The 16,070-nt window shown below is 42.7% G+C and overlaps 1 protein-coding gene across 12 annotated transcripts in view; it reads left to right on the top strand.

Moving 5' to 3' along the window:
- Positions 1-16,070, top strand: part of magi2a (membrane associated guanylate kinase, WW and PDZ domain containing 2a) — a 257,725-nt gene that overhangs the window by 212,744 nt on the left and 28,911 nt on the right. For 3 of the 12 annotated variants that reach the window (XM_030440388.1, XM_030440385.1, XM_030440383.1), the window contains exons 16-21: positions 2,611-2,847; positions 3,328-3,513; positions 5,762-5,999; positions 6,822-7,047; positions 7,953-8,105; positions 13,009-13,147. In XM_030440388.1, coding sequence (XP_030296248.1) covers positions 2,611-2,847; positions 3,328-3,513; positions 5,762-5,999; positions 6,822-7,047; positions 7,953-8,105; positions 13,009-13,147 — 1,179 coding nt within the window. Of the gene's footprint in view, positions 1-2,610; positions 2,848-3,327; positions 3,514-5,761; positions 6,000-6,821; positions 7,048-7,952; positions 8,106-13,008; positions 13,148-13,384; positions 14,224-16,070 lie in introns of those variants that run through there. The other 9 variants (XM_030440393.1, XM_030440386.1, XR_003986744.1 and 6 more) reach the window with 8 other exon arrangements.

The raw sequence follows: 16,070 nt of genomic DNA, 5'->3' as shown, positions 1-16,070 counted from the left end.
CATAGTCAGACTTTCAGACAACCCTTTAAATGGTCAGTGGTTGAAGCTCGCTCAACGGAAAAAAATCATTTTTGGCAACTTTAAACGTAGATAATCCTGCACAGAGCAGCTTTAGGACACAGTTTTTATAAAGTGAATTGATCCAACAAGCTTAATACTCACATCTCTGTCCATCGTCATTCTTTCTCTCCCGTCTCTCTCTCTCTCCCATGATTCCCATCCTGTACCGATTCAGGAAATTAATCAGTCGTAAAACTGAAGCGCTAATCTCTCTGTGTAATTACGCTGAAACAGCCACAAAAACACACACTGACACATTCTTGCTCTCACACTCACACACACACACACACACACTGTTGCTCTCTGTACGTTGGCAGATTTCTTTCGACCCACTTCCGTGAACTCCGGCCTTCCCTTTTCTCATTATTACCGCCTCCCCTCACGCGATCACACACGCTCTTCTCACCAATCCACTTCTTCCCACTCTATTCCGCCCTCTCTGTCAATTCCTTCTCACCAAAGCCCTCCCGTCTGACTCACGGCTGGCCTTTCCTGCAGCCCTTACTTCCATCCTAATTGTCTGACTCCCACTGGCACTTTGCAAGATGTCTGAGTCTGCTCCCTGCTCTGAGCTCACACTTCTGCCTGCACCTCATGACCCTGATTTTACACGATTCATTATCCTTTTTCTGACTACTTTTCTGCTCATAAAATAAGATTTGCGCTCTTCTCGGCGTAAAGAAGTGCGACATAACAGTAAGCTGACGTTACAGTTTCAATTCAATTCAATTTAACTACAATAAACCGCAGCGATGCTTCCCGGTGAGCTATCAAAAGAACAGCACAGGGTTTGATCCCGCAGTATGACAGACGAAGTGTAAGAAGATGCAGAAGAAGATGCTTTTTCGCTCCAGCTTGTGCTGCATTTTAATGATGTGTTTTACCACGTTGTGTGACAGTTGCCTTTGCTTCTCTGTTTTGTTTTGCTTGTCTTGATCGTTCACAAGGATGAGATTCAGCTCCGGCTCGTCTAATTTTAAGGGGAAAGACACAAAAAAAGAAAGTCCTCGTGCCTGTGAAATTAATTGTGTTTGCACATGCAAGAATTATCCTTCGATTCTTCCAACGCAATTATGCGGCACATTGGTAATTTCTCTCTAAAAGTGAAAAGAGAGAGTGTCAGGAATCTTAAATTGCCTTAATCAATAAGGAAGATGTAGTGATTGACAGGCTGCTTTTGATCTCCAGCAAATGTTGCTCATGTTTGTCCACCAATTATATCCAACACAGTGTTTGAGAGTGAATTTATTCAAGTGCTCTATTTAAATCTGTGGTTCTTGATTATTTCATGCAACTTTTCTGCTACTTTATACTTTATTTTAATGGTTGTTGTACTTGTAACCTGCAAGAACCCCTTTTGAACTTGCTCACAGACACCAGCCACCTAGATACGCATTATTTTTTTCATCATCAGTGCAGTATTTCCTGAGAAATACTCCACACCGAAAGTTAATGGGGTCTATTCTGGGCTGGGACCGATCCTCCATCCAAGTTTCGTGGGAATATGTTCTGTAGCCTCCTTGGCAGAAGTCATAATATATTAATCTAACAAAATACAGCACGTAGTTAAAGATTAAAGAATAGATTTGTTTAAACAACTGTTTCTTCCAACTTCATTGTGTTGGTAGACAGCATGGATGCCAAAAATTATGTTTCAATCTACCTGAGTGACAAGAAGAGTAAAGGCAAAAATTACATCACTTTGGTAAAAGTTTCTTATCATCAACCCAACATTTACTTTCATCTGCCATGTTTTGGTGTCATATGGCATCAATTTTACTGCTTGTGTACCAAAATTTCCTCCAGCTTTCCGAGTTGAGAGGGTATCTCATATATTTTCCCATGCAGAAAAATGTTTTTCCAGTAATTTCAACACCACATGAACACACAGCGGGGCCCAAAATCTAGGATATACTGGTATTGGACAGGACAGTTGTGGTGAAGAGGCAAAAGCTTTGGATTTACCAGACGATATATGTTCCAACCCTCATCCCAATAGCTTTGGATTGTGACCAAAAGAATGAGGTCACTGATAAAAGTGCGCTTCTTCCACTGAGCGGCCAGACTCACCCTAAAGGATGAGGGCAGCTGGCATAGCTAACGCTTCTAAAGCCTTAAAAGTGCCATCAGTTCATCACCTATTATGGTTCCTACGAGCTTCGGGAGTGTCACCCATAATCATTTCTGCAGTCACCTCCCCTGGATACTTGTAGATGTTCACTGCTCCTTCACATCAAAAGGAGCTATTTGAAGTGGTTTGGGCATCTGGTCAGGATGCTGCTGGGCGGCCTCCTTCGGAGGGTTTCCGAGCACATCCAACTGGCAGGAGACACCGGGCTAGATTCAGAACACGCTGGAGGGATTATATATCTCATCTGGCCTGTCAAAGCTTTGGGTCCCCAGAGAGGAGCTGGAAACCTGCTCAGCACTGCTGCTACCGCTAACCAGACTTGGTTAAGCGGAAGAAGATGAATGGATGGTTAAGACTGAGTAAATAGTTTTTCCTCCACTGTCTTTTTTGACTGCTCAGCTCTCTGCCTCCCCCTACAGGTGAGTCCTGTCCGGAGAACGGACGTAGCCCCGGCTCCGTCTCCACGCAGCACAGCTCCCCCCGCAGCGACTTCACATATGCCAACAGCACCATCACCACCCAGGCACCCAACACCACCGACAGGACGACACCCAACACACAGCCCAGTGACGTCATCATCAATCGTAAGGAGAGCGAAGGCTTCGGCTTCGTCATCATCAGCTCGCTCAACCGGCCCGAGGCGGCTGCCACCAACAGTGAGTCCGTTGATTGTTTAAGTGGTGTTTTATAGAGTCGAGTACATGCTCAGTCATCCTCTATACTGCATAACAAGTGCCGAACCTCGTGTGGAGGCTCTTAGACACATATAAACCACCGGGTCAGCTTAATATAGTGTCAAGATTAGAGTCAAACTTAAGTATAAGAAGGGGTAATGGCTCAATAAAACGTGAAGCACCTCTCTTTCCCTCTCTTCAATTATACATGCCCTCCCACGATACGTCAGTCACACACATCTCCAGTAAGCGGCCGTGAGCATCAGTGCATCGCCCACACACATTAAAAAAAAACTTGGATGCCTTACATAAGCCTGGGGTGAATAGCAAAATGTGAGAGACAGAGACATATTCAGTCAGTCAGTGAGGGAGTGGTGTATGAACACAGACAGGCGTAATCCTCCAATCTGCTGCCGCTGAGCGCGTCTAACCTGCAGTGTGCTGTGCATGAATCTTCAACAGCTGTGCCACATAAAATTGGCCGCATCATCGAGGGCAGCCCGGCCGACCGCTGCGGGAAGCTGAAGGTGGGAGACAGGATACTGGCGGTGAACAGCCAGTCTATCGTCAACATGCCGCACGCCGACATCGTTAAGCTGATCAAGGACGCGGGCCTCAGCGTCACCCTGAGGATCATACCGCAGGAAGGTGAGAGAACACGTGGACACACGCAACACGTAGACAAGATGGATGAGGACTTGAAACTGCAGCACTTGATTTATGACGGCGATTGATTTCACTCCATTAGATGGAAGTTGTAATACCAAAGTGATTCTTTTTAGATTTACTGTCACATATTCATGAGTTGTGTTTCTCCAGTCTGCACATCTTCTTCGCTCCGTAACACTTTTGCATGCAGATGCTTGAACGGTGCTTCCATGTCTTCTCACAGTGACATTAATGCTGAAAAATGTGTGTGATTTCAGTTTCCTCGTTATTTTTTCTTATATGCTGCATCTAGATTTTAGGATTTTAATCCAGATCAGTTTAATACCCCTACAACAGAAAGATAAAGCAAGTAAGACTGACTGAAGAATGATTTTCAGTCATTCACATCATTTTTGTCTTGTTTCTGTGATAATGACTCCTGGTTTGCCTCCTTACCTTCACCTACTGCTCTGTACTTCTGCCGAGGATTTTAACTGTTAGTTTTTTGGTTGGTTTGTCGGCAGGATTACACGAAAACTACCAAGCAGATTTCTTTAACTTGGATGGAGAATAAGTCTCCATCCAGAATAGACCAAGTTAACGGATCCAAGATTCTTTTCTAACTTTCTTTAACTTTGCATTTGGCGACATTTTCATTAATTTCTCTGGAAAGATACCGAGATTCTTGATAAAACAAAATTAGGTGTATTTAGGTGGCTGATTAATTTGATATTTGATTCAGCCAGATTAAACTGAAGGGGACTGCTGGGCCTTGCTGCAGGTTACATAATATTCGTCTGAGTGACACATGGCAGTAACACACCAACAAATGTGCTAACAAAGACAAAGACGAAATTTTTTTAGACCTCAAAATCACATCAAATAAAGATTTGGCGGAAAATGTTGCTGGCAGTGATGAACCCACAGAGAGCTGCCTGCTGAATCTGCAGCTCCTTTTCTATCAACTTTTCAGTTTTGGTGCTCTGAGTGCTCTCATTTTGTCCTACCTGCCAGCACCAAACGGCAGATGTACAAAGTGACTAGCTGCTGAACAGCTAAAGAAGCAGATGTTTCTTTTTAAACTTGGTAGAGACCAAAAACAGAGCTTAAAGGAGAGTAGACTACAAATAATTGACTTGGCTTCACCGGATGGACCGAAACATTGCTCCCAATGAATGCTAGTGTTGTCTCATGTCTGCTGGATGTGGAAATATGAACCTATTGCTAAATCTTTCATACGGTGATAAGATTTGAATGTGTTAACTAGGGCTGGGTATCACCAGGTACCTCGCGATACGATACTATCACAATATTTTGCCCACGATAACGATAATATCACGATACAGCGATTCTGCGATGATCGATATATTGCAAGAAATTTCATCCACGATACATCACGATATCTGTGACTTGACTGCACTGAATCCATTTCACAGGAATGACAAAACATTGTCAATCAATTTCCCATGAATGACAGCCAGGTAAACAAAGAGTATATTGCACAGTGTCTCTTCCTAACACACACACTGACTACAAATATCATTAAATATCTATATGTGTGAAATGGTAAATGGTCTGCATTTTTATAGCGCTTTTCCAGTCTAACGACAGCTCAAAGCGCTGTACAACACATGCCACATTCACCCATTCACACACACATTCATACACTGATGACGGAGGCTGCCATGCAAGGCGCCAACTGCTCATCAGAAGCAATTTGGGGTTCAGTATCTTGCTCAAGGACACTTCGACATGCAACTAGGGGGAGCCGGGATTCGAACTGGTGACCTACTCATCACTAGACGACCCGCTCTACCCACTGAGCCACAGCAGCCACAGTGTGGGTTTCAGAGCTACTTAAACCATTTTTTAAATTTTATTTGGTTGTATACCTATGTTTGAATAAAGATAAAGCTGTCCTCCAAAGAGAGGTGGTGGTGGTGGGCCAAAAAAAAAAGACAAAATTTTGTAAAAAATTGAAAAAAAAATAAAAATAAATTATTATTATTTATTTTTTTTAATTTTTTAATATTGATATTTGGCACCAGTGTATCGATAACATACCTCAAGACAAAATATCGCGATATATCGTAGTATCGATATTTTGGCACACCCCTAGTGTTAACTAGTTGCTAGCTGCTTCCAAGGAGGCAAAAAGTCAATTCATGCAGATTTAAGCCCCAAAAAAGGCATGACTTGGTTAGATAAAGCTAAAAAAGTACATGTTGTGATTCGATTTGTCCTCCAGAGATCAGCAACCCCCCGTCAGCCCCCAGCTCAGAGAAGCAGAGCCCCATGGCCCACCAGCACAGCCCCAAGATCCAGCCGAGCTCCACCGCCCCACAGCCCAACCCGGCTGTGACAGAACCCAACGCCTCTGTTAGCCAGCCGAACCCGTCTGTTAGCCAGCCCAACCCCGTTCCCCACCAGAGCCCTGTGACCCAGCTGCCTGCCCCTCCACCTCAGACCTACACCCACGAGAGCAGGTAAGACACCATTTAGAGGGATTTCACGTTACAGAGCACAACAAACCGTTTTAATGAAAGCCGTTGCGGCGTCAGATCTGCAGCTGTCTCGATTTTCTGATGCAGTGAAGCATTTTTATAGACTAGCCCCTCTATCTGTCTCTGGGGCACGAGCACTGCTCCTCTGAGAATACAGGTATATGAGTGAGTCTGGTACTTTCATCCCCTCGTCCTCATTCTCTCTTACTTTCTCTAACTTTTTTTTATTCTCTTTGTCTTACAGATTCTTCCTCTCACTTCCACCTTTTCCCTCGCTAACATTGTCTTTTTCTCTGTCACTGCTCTCTTCATTCACCTCTCACCCTCCCTCTCCCTCTACCCGGTTTGTTGTATAACATCACTTAACTCTTATGGACCGCTAAATTATTTACACAAATTGCTTCTTTATAGAGATCTGTTGAATATTTTAGCAAGAACTAGAGGGGTCCAAAATCTACAGTGTCATTGCCTCCCCCCACTGCTTTTCCACAGAATCCACATTTCTTTTTTTACTCTGCATCACCAGCCTCTGAGAGAACTTGTTTTTATTATTAACATTTCATGTGAAGTGCAAGAAAAAACTGTTTAATTTGCTCACTGAAGTCTTGTTTAATGGGTGTCAGTGCGAACCAAAACAAGTCATCTCTATCGGCACTGGGTGAGCCTGCAGCGTGTCAAGAAGCATTATTTTCCCAGCACGCTACCGACCGAAACAATACGAGTAGATTAGCATGTCCAAAGGTATTGATGATAGTCATAATACTCCTCCTGGAAGTCCTTTCTTCATGCTGATTGGTCTGTTAGTTACAGGTCAGAGGTGAAGGCGAGGCAGGATGTTAAACCGGACATCAGACAGCCGCCGTTCACCGATTACAGACAGCCGCCGGTGGACTACCGGCACCCTCCTGTGGCGGACTACAGGCAGCCGCCCACGTTGGACTACAGACACCCGCCGCTGCTGGACTACAGACAGCTAGCTCCCGACGCCAGGCAGTTCACCATCCCAGAGTACAGGATGCCTCCCGTTCAAGTAAGGGTGAAAAAGTTGTTCTTGGTTCCTGACATGACAGCAGTGTAACTGAACATGTGAGGCTGATGACTAAGGAGATAAAGCTGCGTTAATCAGTGTTTTATATTAACAATATCGACCCTTTCTACAGTTCACTTCAGGTCTTCAGAGCCTGTTAGTGTCTCTCAGCTCGTTGTTTTGTTTATTACAGCCCACAAGTTTACTCTTTTGGTTGACTGTCATGACTCTCATCAGCCTTATTTCCAAAGAAGGGAAGGAAGGAAAGATTAATGCATAAAGTCTACATAAAGTTATTAATTCAGTTATTTGATTTATTCACATCAACTCAACATGATAAAAGTACTTTTCTTATTTTTTTCCAGATATTTGGACATATTTATATATATATATATATATATATATATATATATATATATATATATATATATATATATATATATATATATATATGTATACACATACATATATATTCTATACCTCAAATTAGTCGACACTCTCCTACAATTCTTCAAACTACAGAGTTTTTTTACAAATTGAATTCATATATTTCTACTTAAAGCCGACACCGACAGTTTAAAAGAAGATAATACATTATTTCCTCAAGGGAAGTCAGGGATACACAAACTGTTTGCATGTAAAGCTGCATTTTAAAGAGCTTATATCACCAACTTTAGTCTTTTCAGAACACTTTATTTTCACTCCTGAGCAGCGCCTTTGTTTGTCTTTTAATGCTTTTTATAATATAAGGTGAGGTGTAATGTAATTCTTGGTTGTGCTTTGTTTACCTTGCCTTTGCCTAGTTCTTATTCACTTATCTTTGCTGAGTCCTGAGATTATTGGTCTGCTGTAGTGGCCCACTTTCTCCTCAGATAACACTAATCACATCTGATCTGTGCTTGTCTCAGCTCACGCAGGACTTCGACTTCTTCACAGTGGAGCTGGAGAAAAGCGTGAAGGGCTTCGGATTCAGCATCCGCGGAGGGCGCGAGTACAAGATGGACCTTTTTGTCCTACGGCTGGCAGAGGACGGACCGGCCATCCGCAACGGGCGGATGAGGGTAAGTTTGATGGTGTCATTTTCTTTTAAGGAAGCCACTACACCCGCTTTAAAGGTTAAGCTGCTTTATATCTTTGTGGATTACATGGCAGACGCTCACTGTAATTGTCTGATGTTATCAAAGCTGCAACAGCAACTTTTTCAGAACCGGTTAAGAAATAATCTGTCAAAATAACCCAGAGATGGTTTCGTCCTTTTGTGGCAGAGAGAGTTTTTTAGACGTTTGTCTGCTCCCAAAGTTTCTAAAACTCTCCGCTGCATTTAGTAACAGATAATGTTCATAAAGATAAAGACGGATAAAAGATTTAAGTGGGCCAACTTAGACTGTACTTCAGTGTTTTCATAACTGCACAATTCTCCCTCCAGCTACAGTTGCTACTGTACTATCTGGCCGGAGAAAGCAGACACATATTTCCTGAAATTTTAAAGATGTAAAAAATATAAATGTAGGATTTTCCATCTAATTTCCCCTTCTTTGCCTCCATGTTCTTTCCTCCTAGCAACATAAATCTGAACTTCCACAGAAGCTTTTCTCTGTTTGTCGATGCAGAATATCAGCCAACACTTCTTCTTGATTTCCGACTTCCTCCTTCTCTTTTTCTCTTCCCTGAAAGTTTCTCCGATCTTTACGTCTGGAGCTGATGGCTTCAGTCTGCTCTACATTCTCTATCTGTAATGAACCTGCCAAAGATAATTGGTTCAAAATGCCCCCAGGGGAGGTATTACTTTTCTCGTAGGTGTAGTCGATGGAGGCCGGTCGGCCTAGGCGCAGGTGGAGGAGGAGGAGGATGGAATTTCTCCTGAGCTTAATCTAAAGACAGCGTACAAGCTGCGGTTAAGTCTGATGAGTGGTGGAAGAAGTACTCAGATACTGATACAAGAATCTAAAAATACTCTGTTATAAGTGTCATACATTAAAGATTTACAAGGCAGAGTACAACAGTGTAAAAACAGCATTCATAGTCATATTAGTAGTAATATTATGGCTGCTAGGGCGGCAAAGAAAACTGTGAAAAACAATTAAAAATACACTTTATTTCCAGGTTTTCGTACACATCAGTAGCTGTCACTTTATCTAAATTTGTAAATGCAATTACAGTTTTACACTTGAACTGAGACTTTAACTTGAAACTTTTATATCCGTTGAAAAAAAAAATTATTTGTGGAATTAAAATACATTTGGTAAGGTATATTTACGTGGAAAGACAAATTTCAAAAATAAAGGGAAAATCTGTAAAATAAACAGGAAAGTTTAAGTAGAATTACAGATTTGGAGGGAATTAAGAGCATAAACGCTTAATAAAAAGGTTATTTATAATACAGTTTAAGAGCACAAGGAATGAAGGAAAGTTCACTTCAAGTAATTAATTTTAATAAAGTAGAAATTTTATAATTTTGATACACTGATACATTACTCTATGTTTAATATTAGACTGTTAATACTGATGCATCAGTGTGCTAGTACTATTTTACTGTAGCTGGTCGAGGTGGAGCTGGTTTAACTTCTTTATACATCAGATTTATCAACTACTTTTAGTGCAGTGGTTCCAAACCAGAGAGTCAGGAGCCTCCAGAGAAACTCTGAGAGGAAATGAGGTGATCACTGATGTTTGTAAAGGAAAGTTTTGCTAGACAAATGTGATATTTTTTTTATTTCACCACTTTTGAGGTCGACAAAAACAACATAAAAGGATTTTTTTTTTTGCAAGTAACCTGCAACGCTTCTTAAACATTGTCAGAGTCATGACAGTTCTTTCTTCTGTATCTTTTTAAAAGGATCAGAAACATCACAGCAAACCCAGATATACCATGTACCTTGTTCTTTGTGTATTTTTTCTGTTTCTACACCAAAACCTGACGCCTACATTACCCACAATGCAACTCAGCCTCTGACAGTTTGGTTGGAGGTTCAGGCGTCTTATGCTAGAAGAAGCTAATATAAAGAGCAGTCTGGTCAGCTCACTTCTCTCCCAACTAGACAGACCAAAATATTGGTTCAATGATGTATATAATTCATAAATCTCGTGTTTTTGTAAAATCTTGAACTGAAAAGTAACTAAAGCTGTCAAATAAACCAAGAAGAGTCCAGATTACCCTCTGAAGTGCAGTGAAGCAGAAGTATGAACACTTACAAGAGTTAATCTGCCCCACTGAGTCTGAATTGTTTTAGATGAACGGCCACACAGTCACGCCGCTGGTCGGATATTGAAAAGCAGCCGACGCTGTGCTGGTGAATAGATTTCAGAGAACAAGGTGCAGAGAACACTTTGATCCCCCGTCCAATCATCCTCGATCTATACTGCCGAGTGCAGGGAGGAATCAATCTGCATTTCACTTAAGTAAATGTGAGCGTCTGCTTAAAAAGCTTTTGACATGCCTGTCACTTTGGATTTAAGTGGCGCTTTGACACGTTTTGAGGTGCTGAAGCCAAAAAGCCCACTTGTGCTGTGACTCCCTGCCGAGTTTTCACTGAGCCGGTCCTCTTTGTCACATCTCTGTCACATCTTTGTCACATCTTTAAAAAACAAAGAAAAGATCTATTTTCTGTCCTGCTAGCCACAAGCTAATCAGTAACCGGGAGCGCTAACTTATTCTAACAAGCTCGTTTTTAAGTTCAAGTGTCAGCTCAGAGGCTTTTAAGAAAATTGTATGAATTGATTGGTTATTACAGATATTCATTCAGCTCATTTAATCACCTCGCCGAGCTTTAAAGAGTCGAACAGAGGGAGTTGTGCGGGGGCTCCTGTTTCACCATCAAAAATTTCAGCTCCCTCTTTATTAAAGATGAAAATGGAGATCGCTGTCCTCTGCTGTTAGGAGGTGAGGATTAATGAGCGACCCGTCTTGCCTTCCACCTCTCTTCAGACCATCGTAATGACACCTAATGACTCCCCCCCCCCTTCTACCGGCTGGAGTCCGCTCCTGACTTTCAAATTACCCCAGCCATTACTGGAGGACTTCTCCATTTGTAAGCGTAATTGGGCGGCATGTTTTGTCCCCTTCCCTGTGAATCCTTCCCATTAGTCAACCCTCGTCTCTTGACGGGCTGCGAGGTGAGAGTCTTGACGGAAAGGGAGGACGGAAGTTTAACCTGTAAGGAAGTTTCCACGACAGGAGGAGAAAGTCCAGTTAATACTTCAACACATCAGCCGCTGCGGTTGTTTCAAACGTTCAGGTTATTGGTATTCATCGTGGCGTTCTGATGTGTTCCTCAGCAGCCCCGTGAGAACCGGTCCGCCATAACTCCATCCACACGACATGTCGAAATTACTGCCAAACTTAATTACAGCGGTTCATGGCGGGTAATGCTTATTAACGCTTACAGGAGCTCACAGGGAAGCCGCTGAATTATAGATCCATATTGATCCTTATAAATCACCGTCGTCCAGAATAACAGAAGCTTGTTAATATTCAATTTCATATGTAGTGTGCTCACTTACAAACCTGCCACATCGTAATCGGCTCAGTCTCAGGCATGCCAACACATTCATTAATTTGCTTCTCTTTATTTTCGCCTTTGTGAACTGTGACTGGCGATATGATGGCTGATATCAGCTTTCTATCAATCATTTTCTCCAGTACACACTTTGGAAGGGATCCACAAACGCTCCAAATACACAAACATGTCAGTCAATAGTTTAAGCATTTGTTGTATAAAAGCTTAATTTCTCAAATCAGCTTTACTGGAACTCTAAAATCTATAAAAACAGCATCTGTGCTTGAAGTTCTTGAAGTTTTCAGCAGCTAAAAGACTTTATTTTTATGAGACAAGTGATCAGGAGTGAAACTCTCTTTTAAAGGCAGGAAACTTGTCAAATTTCGCATTTAGAAGCCGTATATATAAACATTTCGTAATCTGTTCATAACACACTATAATTTACTTGTCAGCAGCTATACAGCCATTATTAAGTGTTGGATTACTATTCATTATCTGTCTGTTATTCATGTTTCCCTCATATTTGCAGTGACTGATATTAAATCAGTCCAGAAGTTTGTATCTCAGAAGTTTACGAGGACACTTCAGAGGACATTCCAGGTGAGCCACACCTGAGGTCACTGAGCCCAGTTATGGCAGCAACATGGATCAATATGTCAGACTGTTTGACCCTGGCTGCAGAGATTTTCTCCCAATTAGCCATTAGAGCGTTTTGTCCAGCTCGAGCATTGATGTTCGTCTCAAAGGTGCTCAGGAGGGTCGAGAGTCGAGGCTCTGAGTGAGTTCCTCCATAGCAAACTCTCGAAAACTTTTCCTTGCTGGACTTTGTGTGTATTTTTAACACGATGGATGGTTTAATCTCCCTTTGTGATTTTGGCTTTAATTCAGCAACGTCCTAACATCGCCCTCGCAGTAGTTTTTTAATTTGAGGCACGACTTTACACAGTTAAAAAAAAACCCTACAGCCATAATTCTTGTCGGATGCAAACTGCTGTAGCGTTTCACAACGATCTGTAGTTAGTGTTTTATTCCTTTATCATCCAAATTCTGTAGTCTCATTTTCAGGAAAGTTATTATTGACTGTCACAAATTCTCCAGGAGGTCTGGTCGCCCTCCGGCCACATGCTGCCACATACGCTCTCTCCTCTTTGGGAACGATTCAAAAAAGGAACGCCGGCGCCCAGAAAAAAACATTATGTTGTTATTCCACTTCCCTTTTATAGTTATATGCTTTTTTTGATGTCTGCTTTTTTTGATTGCTGCTGCCTGTCTTGGCCAGGACTCTCTCTCTCTCTCTGTCTCTTGAAACAGAACAGGGCCTTTATCCAAACGACTGCCAGAACGCCAGAAGCACGACTTTGTCTGAAATATCATTATTTCAGGGGCCTGGGTCCAGACCGCCCCGAGAAAGAAGTAGAACACATTTTCTCTCTCTGTTGACGACTTCATTTCCTTCCCTGACACCCAGGTCGGGGACCAAATCATCGAGATCAACGGAGAGAGCACCCGGGACATGACCCACGCCAGAGCCATCGAGCTGATCAAGTCCGGAGGCCGGCGCGTTCGTCTCCTCCTGAAGAGGGGAACAGGGCAGGTCCCCGAGTACGGTAAGCACCCACAACAAACTCCTGTCCTCTGAATCATTCCTAACACTGAGACTGTTCTCTCTTCACTGTCTTAATATCACTTTAACTCTTGATAATACTGTTCCAGCATGCATCTATATTCATGTTATATCTTTTATAAACTCACTGTATTCTGTATTTCTTTCTGCAAAAAAAAAAAGACTAATTGTTTGTCTCTTCTATCTTGACTAACATTAGTTTATCTTCTGTCCATTTCAGTGACCTATCACTAATTGATTGGTCTAGGTTGTTACTTCCCCTTCTATAGGAATGGTATCTTCCAGTCTCTCCATGTGCATGAAAAGTGACAAGCATGGCTCCCCCTATTTCTTCCTAACGGGCCACTCTAAAGACACGGTTTGTGACCATACGAATGTTTTTCTCTTCACTTAACCCGGGCTTTCTGTGCTGTGGTTCTGTGTGTTGTGTTTCGTTGTAACCACCTGTTCCAGACACTCTTTCATGAAGCACTTTGGCTCCTAAAGTAATCAACAAATCTGGCTTTGAGCTGCAGGAGGCTGAAAAAATTAGAGAACACAGCTCCTTCACGCTGACTGAAAGATGAATCGGCAGCCAGCAGCTTCCTACAGGCCCAGAAATATAGCGTTATGAGCGTTCACCCCGGGTCAGCCACGGGAGATGAACGTGAAATATTTCGGCAGATTATTTACCCAACGCAGCGTGAATCCGGCCTGGGAGGGGACATTCATTCCCGTGACACCGCGGGTAATGAAACTCCAATGCGTCAGTCACTTCTGTGGCTTCTGCACCAGCGTGACGCTCACTTTTTCTGCATCCTCCCACTTAAAGAGAAAAGACGTTTCAGGGGGGAACGCCACGACACTAAAAACAAAAAAAGCCGGCAGTGGTGCACATTCACCAGGCCTCGTCGGTCGTCCTCCAGCCCTTAAACACAGGACACAGAGGCTGATGTGATGTTGTCAGCCCCCTTTTTTTCCAGCCAGAAACTTAATCTCTCTGTGTGAAGAGCTTTTGTCATGCTCGCCTCGAGGTTGTTCTCCAGCCTTGAAATAATCCACGCAGGGAGTCTTACTGTGGTCTGCCAGAAGACGCAGTTCTCCATCATTACAGATCTTTTGTTTTCAGTGGAAGCTGCGTTTTTTTTATTTCTGCTTTTTTTTAACCCACGTGTTCTCCTCTGTGTGGGCTTCGATTCAGCATTGCATCACTCGTAGTTTGCAGGCACTTTATTTGCATACTGGAAGGTTATGCAAATCATCTGCAGTGATTAATTTGGCTATTTAAAACATTAGCATAATGATGTTCAAAAGGAGCGAAGTTATTTTTGTGTCAGGTTCGTGCGCACTTTTTTAGGGAACAGCTGAACACACAAAGAAGTAAAAAATAGAAAAAATTAAGGATATAAGGAGTGTGATGTTTGCATAAGAGCATTGATTATGAGCATGTGCATGAATAATATTGTGTGGCTGTTTTGTGTGTAGCACTGTGTGTGTTTTTGTGCCTCTAAGCACCAAAGTCTGCACCTCGAGGGTATATATTTAACAAAAAATCCTAAAAAGAGCAGACAGACACAGTAAGTGACTAGCTAGTGAACATAGTTGAGCATTTAGCAGCTAAAAAGCCAGATAGTTCCCTCAGGAGACTGAAAACAGAGCGACATTGCGGTCGCATGACGTCAAAATCACCAACACTAAGCTTCCTACTACATAACTTTACTATAATCTGATCAATGTACAAGTTATTAAGTTAGAGTTAGAATAGTTTGTAGCTTTAGTTTGCCTGTAGAGACGGACCAGTGAGTAGATGAGTCTCTGTGTTCGGCCTGATGACGTTAAATGTCCCCGACAGCCTCTGTAGTCTCATTTAGCCTCTTGTTAGCAACCGCCGCTTTCAAGGACTCATAAACACTTTCATATGTCGTAGAACAAAACGTGTGAACAGAAACAGAAACAGACCCACAAACCCATCGACCTTCGAGACAAGGGAATAGCTAAACAATGCTAACTTACTTCAAGGTTTTAGGACTCAGTAAGGTGAAGATGTGTCAGTGTTTTGACCCTAAAGTGCCCAAATAATCACTTCCTGCAGGTCTAAGGAGCGAAAATCTAAGTTTTTAATGAGCACAGGCCCAGTTATGAAACGCCTCGCTCTTATAGGACAAAAGTACATATTGTAGTTTATGTTGTGGTGACTCAGCAGAAATGTACGGTGACAGCAGGCATTATCGCAGCATGTGATAATCACAGGGTTCAATGAACACACGTCGTGCCTCACATACTGCAGGTAAAAGCCTGTGAAGTCCCGGCGTACTTAGACATGACCAGTTACTCCCGCTCCCTCTTTTGGTCCAGGATCTAATATGCTCCAGCGCTGCCTTACAGTCTGCTTATAATTGGGCCTCATGGCGCTGGTGTAGCCCGCCTAGCCTCTGCCCCCTGCCTAGGCCGGCTGAAAATGACTGATGGCCGAGGGACCGAGACTCATCGGTGCAGTAACAGGAGCTAACAGTCCGTGAGAGTGGAGAGTTGTGGAGGAGCACGCTGCAGATTCACTGCAGCTGCTGCACTCGATACAGACTTCTTCAGGCTTAAGAGAGAGAGAGAGAGACGGAGGCACCCGGCCCCTGAGGTTTTCCTTCGCGCTAAAGCACCACCCTATTGGGCACATCATCCATTTCATTAAACCTGTTTTCGATTTTCCGCCAAGGTTTAAGATTGGCTGAGGCTTTAAAGAGAGCTATGGGAGGCTGATTGATGCCGTCTAAAAGTAGACACGTTCGGAAGTAGGTTGTAGTCCTGCTCGGATCTTTACTTTAATGCTTTCAGCTTGTAGAATAGGAATGATTGCTGTGTTTATTGCTTTTTGGGGGGTTTTTTTAATGCACTGTGTGGTTGTGCAGTGGCATGTCTGCAAGCTTTAAAGC

The sequence above is a fragment of the Sparus aurata genome, chromosome 14 (genome assembly GCF_900880675.1).
Source record: "Sparus aurata chromosome 14, fSpaAur1.1, whole genome shotgun sequence".
NCBI classification, from domain to species: Eukaryota; Metazoa; Chordata; class Actinopteri; order Spariformes; family Sparidae; genus Sparus; species Sparus aurata.
Note: the sequence above shows the minus strand (reverse complement) of the source record. Positions and strands in the feature narration are given on the sequence as shown.